We start from the raw sequence: 12,896 nt of genomic DNA on the forward strand, positions 1-12,896 counted from the left end.
CTTCAAGAAATTAAAAATAGAGCTTCCCTATGACCCTGCAATTGCACTACTGGGTATTTACCCCAAAGACACAGATGTAGTGAAAAGAAGGGCCACCTGTACCCCAATGTTTAAAGCAGCAATGGCCACAGTCGCCAAACTGTGGAAAGAACCAAAATGCCCTTCAACAGACGAATGGATAAGGAAGATGTGGTCCATATACACTATGGAGTATTAGGCCTCTATCAGAAAGGATAAATACCCAACTTTTGTAGCAACATGGACGGGACTGGAAGAGATTATGCTGAGTGAAATAAGTAAAGGAGAGAGAGTCAATTACCATATGGTTTCACTTATTTGTGGAGCATAACAAATAACATGGAGGTCATGGGGAGATGGAGAGGAGAAGGGAGTTGAGGGAAATTGGAAGGGGAGGTGAACCATGAGAGACTATGGACTCTGAGAAACAACTTGAGGGTCTTGAAGGGGCAAGGGGTGGGAGGTTGGGGGAACAAGGTGGTGGGTATTGGGGAGGGCATGTATAGCATGGAGCACTGGATGTGGTGCAAAAACAATGAATACTGTTACGCTGAAAAGAAATTAAAAAAAAAAAAAGAAAATCCTAAAGACTCCATCAAACAACTACTAGAAGTAATCAATGAATTCAGTGAAGTTGCAGGACGCAAAATACCCAGAAATTGGTAGCATATCTATACACACACACACAAAAGTAGTAAAAGGAGAAATTAAGAAAACAGTTTCACTTATAACTACATGAAAAAGGATAAAATATATAGGAATAAACATAATCAAAAAGAGGTAAAAGACCCGTACTCTGAAAACTGCTAAACATCAATGAAAGAAACTGAAGACGGGACGCCTGGGTGGCTCAGCTGGTTGGGCGGCTGTCTTCGGCTCGGGTCATGATCCCGGTGCCCTCGGATCGAGTCCCACATCGGGCTCCTTGCTCAGCAGGGAGTCTGCTTCTCCCTCTGCCTCTGCCTGCCACTCTGTCTGCCTGTGCTCGCTTCCTCTTTCTCTCTCTCTGATAAATAAATAAAATCTTTAAAAAAAAAAAAAAGAAACTGAAGACAACACAAGTGAAAAAATATATTACGTGCTCATGGATTCAAAGAATATTATTAAACTGTTCATATTACCCAAGCAATCTATAGATTCAATGCTATCCTTATCAGAATACCAATAATGTTTTTCACAAAATTAACCTACTACTAAAATTTGCATGGAACCACAAAAGTCCCCAAATAGGCAAAGCACTCTTAAGAAAAACAAAGCTGAAGGTACCACAACACCAGATTTCAAGATACACCACAAAACTGTAGTAATCAAAACACACAAACAGGCACAAAAACAGACCTACAGATTAATGGATGGAGAATCCAGAAATAAACCCATGATTATATGGCCAGTTAATCTATGACAAAGGAGATAAGAATATACAACAGGGAAAGGAATAAATGAATAAATTATATATATATATATATATATATATAATAAATCATTCAATAAATGAGGCTGGGAAAACTGGACAGCTACATGTAAAAAAAGTAAAACTGGACCACTTTAACACTTTTCACAAAAATAAACTAAAAATGGATTAAAGACCTAAATTTAGACCTGAAGCCACAAAAACATCCTAGAAGTGAATATAGGCAGTAATTTCTCCAACATCAATCACAGCAACGTTTTTCTAGATATGTATCCAAAGGCAAGGGAAACAAAAGCAAAAATAAGCCATTGGGACTACATCAAAATAAAAAGCTTTTGCACAATAAGAAAACCATCAACACACCAAAAAGTAACCTACTGGATAAGAGAAGATATTTGCAAATGACACATCAGTTAACAGGTTAATATCCAAAATATATAAAGAACAGATACAACTCAACACCAAAAAACAATCCAATTTAAAAATGGGCCTAGGACCTGAACAGACATTTTTCCAAAAAAAGCATAGAAATAGCCAATATACACATGAAAGGATCTCAACATCACTCATAATCAGGGAAATGCAAATCAAAACCACAATGAAATATCACCTCATACCTATTAGAATGGCTAAAATTAAAAAGACAGTAATAACTGTTGGTAAGGATGGGAGAAAAAGGACCCTTGTACACTGTTGGTGGGAATGTAAATTGGTACAGCTGCTGTGGAAAACAGTATAGAGGGCCCTTAAAAATTAAAAAAAAAAAACCATTAAATTCAATAATTCCACTATTGGGTATTTACTCAAAACAGAAATGCTAATTTGAAAAGATAAATGTACCCCCATGTTACTGCAACAGTATTTATAATAGCAAAGATATGGAAGCAACTTAAGCATCCATTGACAGAAGATAAGGAAAATGAGGTCTATATACACAATATATTATGCAGCCATATAAAAGGATGAGATCGTGCCATTTGAGACAACATGAAGGGCCCTCGAAGGTATAAGGCTAAGGGAAAAAGTGAGACTGAGAAAGACAAATACCACATGATTTCACTCACAGAATCTTAAAACAACAACAGCAACAACAAAACACAAACAAAAAGCAGAAGCAGTCCTATACATACAGAGAACAAACTCATGGTTGCCAGAGGGGAGGGTTGGGGTTTGGGCAAAATAAGTGAACTGGAGTGGGAGATACAGGCTTTCAGTTATGGAATGAAGAAACCAGAGGAATAAAAGGCACAGGAACATAGTCAACGCCATTGTAATAGTGAGGACAGGTAGTAGCTACACTCCTAGGGAATCTAGCATAGTGTCTAAACTTATTGAGTCACCTAAAACTAATGTAACATTGTGTGTCAACTATACTAAAAAACCATATATGGATTCTTCAATAAATGTATCAGGTCACTTACTGGCCATTTGCAAAGAAAAATATATAGTGAAACAAAATTCCAGGCCAGCTCTGCCCAGTATGGTAGCCACTAGCCACTTGTAGCTAATTTTTTAAAAAATTCCATTTATTTATTTGAGAGAGAGAGAACACAAGCAGGATGGGGAGGAACAGAGGGAGATGGAGAAGCAGACTCCCTGCAGAGCAAGGAGCCCAGCATACAGGCTCACCCAGGAGCCCCCGCATGTAGCTATTTATATTTAAACTTAAATTAAGTAAAAAATTATGTTCCGGGGCGCCTGGGTGGCTCAGTCGGTTAAACATCTGCCTTCGGCTCAGGTCATGATCCTGGGGTCCTGGGATTGAGCCCCGCATCAAACTCCCTGCTCAGTGGGGAGTCTGCTTTTCTCTCTCTCTCTCTCTGTCTCTCCCCCAGCTTGCTGTCAGAGAAAATCTTTTAAAAAAAGAATAAAACAAGCAGTTCCTCTGTGTATTACCTATACTTTAGTTGTTCAACAGCCACATGTAACTGGTGGTTACCACACTGGAGAGCACAAATGGAAAACATTTCCATCACCTAGAGAAAGCACTCATTGAATCAAAACATCAACATTATTTGCCAGAAAAATGTACAGAGGTCATTATTTGTATAATGTTGCACAAGCAGAAGCTTTCTTCCTAAGCATGAAGCCAAACATCAAAACTGAAGAAAAATGGGACTGTACACACCCAAAAATGTTAATTGTAAAAAAAAATAATAAAACACCACTAACTGTAATTTGGGAAATAATATTTATAGTACAAAATGGTAGGAATACTTAGAAACAAAAAGCTGACAAAAGAGCAAGAACTCATAGACGATTGGGCAAAAGACACGGTAGGCCGTTTACATGCTTATGCAATATTCGTCTCACTAGCAAATCAAAGACATGTAATTAACACTTTTCTTCTTCTTCTTCTTCTTTTTTTGCCAAACCATTTGGCAAACTTTAAAAAAAATGTTAACACACAGTGTTCTTGGGAGGAAATGAAGCTCAGTATATCTGTAGAGTGAAGACAAATTCACACAGCCTTTCAGGAGGACAATTTACTACTCATCTTCTAACACTTAGAGGAACGAGCAGCGCTCCCACTGCAGTTTGATGGTGAAAGGCTCTGTATCAGCACAGGCCTTCCTCGGTGTGAGATCCAGGAAAAGGGAGCCTTTTCAGAGTTGCCTCCTGAGCTAATGCTCAAGATAATGGGCAAGGAGTACCTAATTTGCCACCTTTAAGAAGTTCTATCCAGGGGTGCCTGGTGGCTCAGTGGGTTAAAGCCTCTGTCTTTGGCTCAGGTCATGATCCCAGGGTCCTGGGATCGAGCCCCGCATCGGGCTGTCTGCTTCCTCCTCTCTTTCTCTCTGCCTGCCTCTCTGCCTACTTGTGATCTCTGTCTGTCAAATAAATAAATAAAATCTTAAAAAAAAAAAGAAGAAGAAGAAGAAGAAGTTCTATCCAATTACCTGCAATAAGGAAAATATACAATAACTATTTCTCCAGGCTTGTAACAGGTTTCGTCACTATGGTAGTTTTTAAGTGCATCTTAAGATCAAGTTCTAACAGACCACCTATGTCCCCTCGGTTTAATGGGGGAACTGCAAAATGGGACAGGAGTCGGTATTACACAACTGAATGTTTTTAAGCCCCATTTTGGCATTTCATGCAACTCTTCGGCAAAATATTTTGCTCCTCCTAGGTGTTTTGGAACATAAATTCTATCCTTCCCTGTTTTATACACTGAATTATTTGTCTGAGAAGGTTTGGAGAGTGGTTCCGCATACCTTTTGGCTCCCGTGCAGACCATTTTTCCAGAGCTAAATATGAGGGCGGTTGTTCTGGGCTCTCGGATCCTCATTATGACAGCAGCAAACCTCTATACACAGAAGTCAAAAGGACAATTAGCCTCTGCTAGGATGTAACACTATTCCAGCTGAAGAGTTGAACTGGACATAAAAGAGTCTTGAATAAACGGAGATCAGATGGGAAAGTGAAACAATGGTCTCCCCGCGCTAAGGTAAACAAAACAAGTACATTCTAAAATGTACTTAAAAAAAAACCAAACAGGTAAAAATAATAACAATAAAGCTAAAATTTAAGTGCCTGTTCTATTTCAAGCCTGCTACCAAGAGCTTTACAGGTTTTGTCTCCTTTAGCTAAGGATAGAGCTCAACTGTGTCCATGATCATCACAATTTAGTGCATAAGGAAACAGAGTGGTTATTTAATTTTGCACATTACACAGACAATGGTAAAGTTGAGACTGGAAGCCATGACTAATTAGATGCTGTGGTTTTTTACCTGGAAATACTTCCTTTTTCTTTCAAAGACTATTTGGGGAGGGGAGAGTATAAAGTATGTTATAGTTTTGCCAAGACTCTAGAATGTATTAAAAAAAAAAGCCAAACTATAGAACAGAATATATATATTGATAGGCATGCTGAAGATGAAGGACACATTGATTTTCAGTTCTCAGTGTGATGCCCTGCCCTGCAGCATGGGCAGGTTCTCTGGAAGGTGCTGAAGCAAGGGGCACCAGAACTACTGGCCTGCCATACTGATATGTCATCAAAGACTTGCTACTCCTTTTGGTCCTACCCAGGCGGCCCCTTCTGTGTTCATCTTCCCCCAGCAAGCTGGGAAGGAAACCAGGGTGAGTATTCTGCACGACTGCAGCTTCCATGGGTTGGAGGGGGTCCACAGGACCAAGATGGGACTGCAGTTTCAGATTTGAAATGTGGACAGTGAAAGAGCCTTGAGTCAGCACTGCACAGAGCTGATTAAATCTGGTGAATGTTTTCCAAGTGTTTAAGGTAATACTCTAACCTGGTATGCATTTTTATTAAATTCTGAACAGAGCTTAAGTGCCAAACCAGAATTTCTCTGGCTGTCAAGTTCAAGTTTGGATAGATCCTATATACAAAAACAAAATGAGGGAGAGCAGAAGATGATGGACAACAAAATATGCTTAAATATGCTGACTTAAAAGTGTGGGCAATCATGGCTGTGGCCATAAGCATCCTAGCTTATCACTGTGTTTCTGTGCTCATCCTGGTCAAATATTTCCAGAAAAAGGAAATATTTGGCTAATATTCAAGTACATGTAAATTTAGAAATCAGCAAGAATACTCCCACAACAGCAAAAACGACTTCATCCATAAATAACTGATGCTCACAGGGTCCTCTGTGTTCCTAGAAATACGACCTTTTCATCTAAGGCCGTAAATCCTCCACCATGTGAGACAGTGAACTTTTCCCTAATAGAGACAAGGCCTTACTCGTCTTTGCATTCATAGGTACAGAGACCATCCAATTACTAAATGTTGATTGAATGAACAAGTCTACTTCTTCGGTTAATAGGCCATTAAAATTGGATGCTTAGCCTTGGCAGGACACAATAGAGTAAATTTTATTAGACTTTGAGAGAAAAGAAATACCTGAATCTTAGATCAGAAAGTAGAAGCTTGAACATCACACTTGAAACAATTTACCTTTCTCAAGTAAGGGAAATTATAAATGGAAAAATATGTAGCAGGCAGGTGGGACAGCATTTAGGAAAAAAACTATGAACTCTGATGGCATTTTAAAGAAGGTTAGCATTTCCATGGGCTGAAAGGGGTCATACTGAAAAATCTTTTTGAATGACAAGGGGAAAACCTTAACTTTTAGGAACTGCTCAATCACTGCTTTTATTCGGCTTGGAGAATGAGGTAATTTTTTAGAACTTCAAAGCAGACAATGAGGCAATTAACCTCTTGAGTTGTCAAAAGTTTTGCCCTAACAAAATTTTCTTTTTCCGTTTTAAAAACAAAGACAAAGGAATGAGTCAATAACATGATCATATGAAGTAAATCTAAGTAGAAGCTAATTGTTGAAAGGAATACAGAGAAATCTCACCTTTGGGTTATACTCTGCATTTTTTGCGTGCAAAGCTATTTTCTTCAGATCCAATTTACAGGCCAGGTTTACAGTGGAAACTATATTCCTGATGAAATAAGTCATTTTAGAAATTACATAAGACATAACAAGTAAAAAAAGAATTAAAATGTATTAACTTCCTCATTTTATAGATAGTATATTAGCAACTTCCTAGGAGAATTAGTCTCAATGTGAATATACTATAACGTGATAAACCCTAGTAAAATGTAAAGATTCCAAAGCAAAGCACTAAAAATAGCTTCTAAAATGTCACGACTAGCTGATGAAAAGCAAGTTTTAAATCTTTTTCAAAACCAGGCCTGAAAACAGAAAGCATAATTCTAAATCAATTTTCAAACTGAATTCAAATTTTACATCTTTATATTCTGTTTATCCAATCCCAACCACAATTCTCAGCAATCACAGTGCTGTAACATAAACAATACAACCCTTCAAGAATATATATACTAGTCTTAAGTCTCTCTTAGGAGATCAAGAACTAGTACTTCATTTTACAGATAGCCAAACTGTGTAAAGCCACAAGAATGGACAAAAGAGTAATTAAACCTGAAATGCTCTTCCCTACACCATTACTCTGAAATTCGTCATCATTACATTTGGAAACTAAAATGTGTACCTGAGAGCATCACACACACATACAGGGGCACCTGGGTGGCTCAGTGGGTTAAGCCTCTGCCTTCAGCTCAGGTCATGATCCCAGGGTCCTGGGATCAAGCCCTGCATCAGGCTCTCTGCTTGGCGAGGAGCCTGCTTCCACCTTTCTCTCTATCTGCCTGCCCCTCTGCCTATTTGTGATCTCTGCCTGTCAAATAAATAAATAAAATCTTTAAAAACACACACACACACGTAAACAACTTACTGTAGCTGAGGCACAATTCCAGAACATTCTGAAACAGGGGTCATTGGTGTCATGGGCGTTATGGACACCAGAGGCATGGAGTTTGGTTTCTCAAGAGAAGGCTGGACTGAGTCAGCATCACCAGGATGCAGATGTGAGTGGGAATTCGATACATTGCTGCTGCTTATTAACCCCAGACCAATGTCCTGTTCTCTGGGTAATGACATCTTCCTTGGCTGACTTTGAGTTTTACAATTTTCTTCAATTTCATGCTTGCTTCTAACGACACTCTGGTCTTTATTTTCTTGGGTAAATTCATCCGGTAGGAAGCTAAGATCCACACATGAGAAATGGCCAGAGGTTTCTTGGACTACTTCAAGATGTGAATTAAACACAGTCTCTGGATGGGATGAATTAGGGATGTCCACAACATCAGGTGTGACTGGGCTGAGCAGTGGCGACCTGGGCGCAGTGAGGTCATCCTAGGCCATTCCCAAAACAAAAACGCAAGAAACAGAACACCAAGTCACAACAAAGGGATACCACTATTGCTAGCCAGCAGGGTGTTCAGGAATGCAAGCAGTCCAAGACAGCTTATGTTCATTCCTTGTCTCTTTCCATAAAGTACCACTAAAGTTATATTTCAAAGTTTCCGCATACTTAATAGAAACAGGAAAGTCGATCTTAAAATGCAGAGAAAGCATTTTACCAAAAAATGTTTTTCCTACATTTGATCCATAGTAAGTTGCCACTCTAATTTTGTAATAAAGGCAACTGAGCAACTACACTCTAAATTGTGTGTACTCTGGGTCCTCTTTCTGCCCTTTCTGTGCCACCAGCATGATGTACATGAATGGCCTGGCAGGTGCTCTTAGAAGCATTAACAACACTGGGAAGAGAAACAATAAGGCCAGGTTCTTATTAAGCCCTGCTCCAAAGTCATCGTCTGGTGTCTGTGATGATGAAGCCTGATTACGTCGGCAAATTTGAAATTGCTGATGATCACAGAGCTGGGAAAATTACTGTGAACCTCCCAGGCAGGCTAAACAAGTGTGATCAGCCCCAGATTTGATGTACAACTCAAAGATTTAGAAAAATGGCAGAATAATCTGTTCCTGTCCTGCCATTGTGTAGACAACCTCAACTGGCATCACGCATCATGAAGAATCAAGACAAAAACACACAGGAGGAAAAATCCTGGGATTCTTTTTCTAGGGATATAATATATATATGCAAATAAAATGCCACAATGGACAAAATAAAATTTAAAAAAATAATGTGGACTTTGAATAGACTTATTGTACTCCTTGATTATGAACTTCAGTTAAGTCTTTTTTTTTTTTAATTTATTTGAGAGAGTGAGCACGCACAAGCAGGGGCAGCAGCAGGCAGAGGGAGAAGCAGACTTCTTGCTGAGCAAGGAGCCAGATATGGGACTGGATCCTAGGACCCTGGGATCATGACCTGAGCTGAACGCAGACTCAACTGACTGAGCCACCCCAGTGTCCCAAATTAATTCTGAGTGGGTTATTTTCCCACTCTATCTTTTTTTTAAAAAGAGTTTTTAATTGAGAAAGAGAATGGGAGGGGCAGAGGGAAAGGAAGAAGCAGGCTTCCCACTGAGCAGGGAGCCCAATCTGGGGCTTGATCCCAGGACCCCAAGATCATGGCCTGAGTCAAAGGCAGACGCTTAACCTACTGAGCCACCCAGGCATGCCTATTTCTTAGAGCCTTAAATTCATATTTTATAAAGAAACCAGTGCCGGGGTGCCTGGGTGGCTCAGTGGGTTAAAGCCTCTGCCTTCAGCTCAGGTCATGATCCCAGGGTCCTGGGCTCAAGCCCCATATCGGGCTCTCTGCTCAGCAGGGAGTCTGCTTCCTCCTCTCTCTCTGACTGCCTCTCTGCCTACTTGTAATCTCTGTCTGTCAAACAAATAAATAAAATCTTTTTTTTTCTTTAGCTCATTTTATTAATTTTTTATTTTTTATAAACATAAATAAATAAAATCTTAAAAAAAAAAAAAGGAGAAAGAAAGAAACAAACAAGTGCCTTGAGTGCTAATCAGTACTCCACTGAAGACCCAAGGTTATTCCTTCTAGTCAAAGGAGATAGAAGCAAATATTCTAGATTTGTGAATCTACAATAGGAAAACAGTCATTGAAATTTAAATGGCAAGAACAGTTTAAATCAATGTATTGTACTTTCAGTCTGGGGAAGGCTGTTCAGCCTCCATTATCATCAACTCACGGAATGAGGTGTGCAACTGAGCAAAGCAGCTTCATGTCCAATTCACAGGCTTCCTTATTGGGGAAAAAAAAATCGATTACCTTGATATAAATGTTACCACCTGCGTTGCCCAGGCTGTAAACCTAGATTCCAGATTTTGAGTGCTGCTAGCAGGAAAACCTCATCCCTTAGAATATCTGACTTCTGAAAACTGGTTGTTTGTGAACACCTCACGCTGGATCCTCATGACAAAACGACCTCAAGCGAATATAAAATGTCTGGCTAGATCCTACTGAATTGTTCTATTACTCCAAGTCCAGCAGATGGCAGGGGTGACTAATTGTTCAAAGAAAACACTTCTCTAAAAGAAGGCAGCTATTCTCTTGAAAGAAGATTTTGGACAAGATTTTGGTCTGTATTTCATTCTGAATTATATAATTCCCCCCCCCCCCTTACCCCACTCCAGAGATCAGCTTTATGAAAAGTGAGGTGGGGAACAGCCAGGATTCCTCTCCATGGTCCCACTGGCCTCTCCTATACTGGTAAAAGACTCTCACCAGCCAGTTCAGAATATTTGCAACAATCCCTGTCTCCCCGCTTTCCCATCACAGCATTTGGGCAGGGAGGTGGCACTCACCCAAGGAAACCCAACCTCCTCCAGGAATCTAAGGCAGTGGCAGCAAGATATGGGATGTTTTATAGCAAAAGCAGCTTGACAGCCTCCTTTTCAAGTTCACCGTAGGAACACACCTTACAGGATGTAATTACAGCATATTCACTGCATCTTTGGCCGTCTATCTGCAGAAATGTTTCGTTAGACTGTTTTTGCAGAACCGTCAACTCATCTTTCCTGCGTGGGCTTTCATTTGCTATATTAAACGCAAGGAGGCTTCGCTATTTCTACTTTGGTGCGAATCCTTGTCTTTTTAAAAATCCCCCACACAGGGCTCAGTGGGTTAAGCCTCTGCCTTCGGTTCAGGTCACGATCATTGAGCCCCACATCGGGCTCTCTGCTCAGCAGGGAGCCTGCTTCTCCCTCTCTCTGCCTGCCTCTCTGCCTACTTCTGATCTGTCCGTCAAATAAATAAATAAAATCTTTAAAAAAAAAAAAGAAAAATAAAAGAAAAAGAAAGAAAAGAAAAGAAAAAAAATCCCCCACACAGAAGGCTGCACTTTTTTCTTTTTGAGGACTCCTTGCTCTCTACAATGCTTGACTCTAAGGATTTTTTAAATTGTAAAAACAAACAACTTAAGAATCGTGAATTGAAAAAAGCCACAGGTGTCTTCAGTTCAAATTTTGCGACACCCCCGCCCCACCTGTCCCTAGAGACTTTTTTTTTTTTTTTTTTTGAGGCCTGTTCTTGGCATGGGAGGCTGTCACCCCTTACCACAGCTGCACGGGATAGTCTGCCTAGGTTTGCCATAGCACAGCAGAGACATTTGGAACCAGTGGTCCCCACGGGAGACACAGAAACGAACTCTCCATGTCTGCATCTTTATAACGGAGACGGGTCTTCTAACCATGGCTCTGGAGTCACACCACACCGGGTTCCACTCCTGGCTGGCACCCGTGGCGAGTTATTTTTCAACTTAAAGACGAGGACCAACCAGCCCACCTCTGCAGTCGCTAGGAGTTCAGGGCCAGATAAAGAAGGCAAAGCCCTCGCGCTCAGGTGTGGGCGCGCTCAGCCATCGGGTAGGGACGCGCTTTGGCCCCAGGACAGTGGCGACGGCTTTCGCGCTCACCTGAGCGACACACTGGTCCAGGTAGCGCTCCAGGTACGTCTGCTCCTCCTCCATGGGTGGAGGCCGCACCGTTAGAAAGTCTGAGAACCGAAAAGTGCCGAAGCGAGTCGAGCTACAGCGAAACCCGACCGAGCGCACTGGGAGCGCAGACCATTTATCAGCCCCGCGGTCGCACGCGGTGGGCGGGGCGGGGCGGGGCCTCAAAACGGAGCCCCCGCCCAAAGGCCTTTGGGAAGATGGAGAGAATGGGGAGCATGCAAGGACACTGGAGGGAAGAGGCCCCTCTCTAGGATGCAATCACCGCACTCCGCCCACAGCTGAGCCCCAGCTTGGCCCGCAAATCTGGAGATTTCCTTCAGTCCCTGCAAGTGCTGCCATGGCCTGCAGGACAGAGGTCTGGGTGTTAGCAGCATAAAAAGTGAACACGTGGGACAAGGAGGAAACGAAGGATATCCTCAACCCCTTTTGAAGGGATTTTTTTCCCCCCTCTCTCCTGAACAGAGCGAGGGGGAATTTGAAACACCCTTACCCAGTCAAGTGTAGTACTTTTACGCTGTGATTGCTTCTCACCTTCAAATCCCAGGTGTTTCTTCTCCGCTCACAGAGAATTCAGTCTAAAACCACATCGAGTCTGAAACTAATATAACACTTTATGTTAACTATACTGGAATTGAAATAAAATACGTAAAAAAATAAAGCGACGCACAATGGAATGTGCGCTGCAGTCTGAGGCAGCTCAAGCAGGTCCTACACAAACCAAATGTTCAGAGGTGCCTCTTTCTTGAAATCGTTGTTTTAATTTTCAGTGCCTCCGCTTTCCTGAGAACTTAAATGTGCAGATGGTTCTATACATAAAATTGACACTTTCTATGTAAGATATTTCAAAATGTACACGGAGACGCACATAAATTATGTCTTTCCTGTTAGACTATACCCTCTGAGAGCAGGAATTTTGATTACTCATTTTTGTGGCTCTGTACCAAGCTCAAAGATAATCCATCAAACTTCGCTGGTGAATGAAACTCAAATGGAGCATGGGGTGGCCCCTGCATGTCTTAGTGGGTTAAACAGCAGCCTTTCTCCCAGGTCAGGGTCCTGCCCTAGGGCTCCCCCCTCAGCAGGGGGTTGGCTTGTCCCTCTGCTCCTCCCTCTGTTCGTGTTTGTGTGCACGCTACTTTTCTGGCTCTTGCTCTCACTCTCTGTGTCTGAAATAAATAAAATCTTTTTAAAAATGGAGCATGGGAAACACATCATGGTAGAGACAGATGGTTCTCCCAATCAGAT

At 41.3% G+C, this 12,896-nt stretch overlaps 1 protein-coding gene across 1 annotated transcript in view; it reads right to left on the bottom strand.

Annotated features, from left to right (window-relative positions):
* The window catches only part of TBPL2 (TATA-box binding protein like 2), a 29,348-nt gene extending 17,682 nt beyond the window's left edge, over positions 1-11,666 (bottom strand). Inside the window, exons 1-4 of the mRNA XM_004739318.2 lie at positions 11,613-11,666; positions 7,661-8,121; positions 6,760-6,847; positions 4,648-4,739 (exon numbers count right to left, since the gene is read on the bottom strand). Of these exons, the coding sequence (XP_004739375.2) occupies positions 4,648-4,739; positions 6,760-6,847; positions 7,661-8,121; positions 11,613-11,666 (695 nt within the window). The remainder of the gene's footprint in view (positions 1-4,647; positions 4,740-6,759; positions 6,848-7,660; positions 8,122-11,612) is intronic.
* Between the last annotated feature and the right edge of the window lie 1,230 nt (positions 11,667-12,896).

This window comes from Mustela putorius, unplaced genomic scaffold (assembly GCF_011764305.1).
Source record: "Mustela putorius furo isolate JIRA1106 unplaced genomic scaffold, ASM1176430v1.1 tig00000129_pilon_pilon_pilon, whole genome shotgun sequence".
In the NCBI taxonomy this organism is placed as follows: domain Eukaryota; kingdom Metazoa; phylum Chordata; class Mammalia; order Carnivora; family Mustelidae; genus Mustela; species Mustela putorius.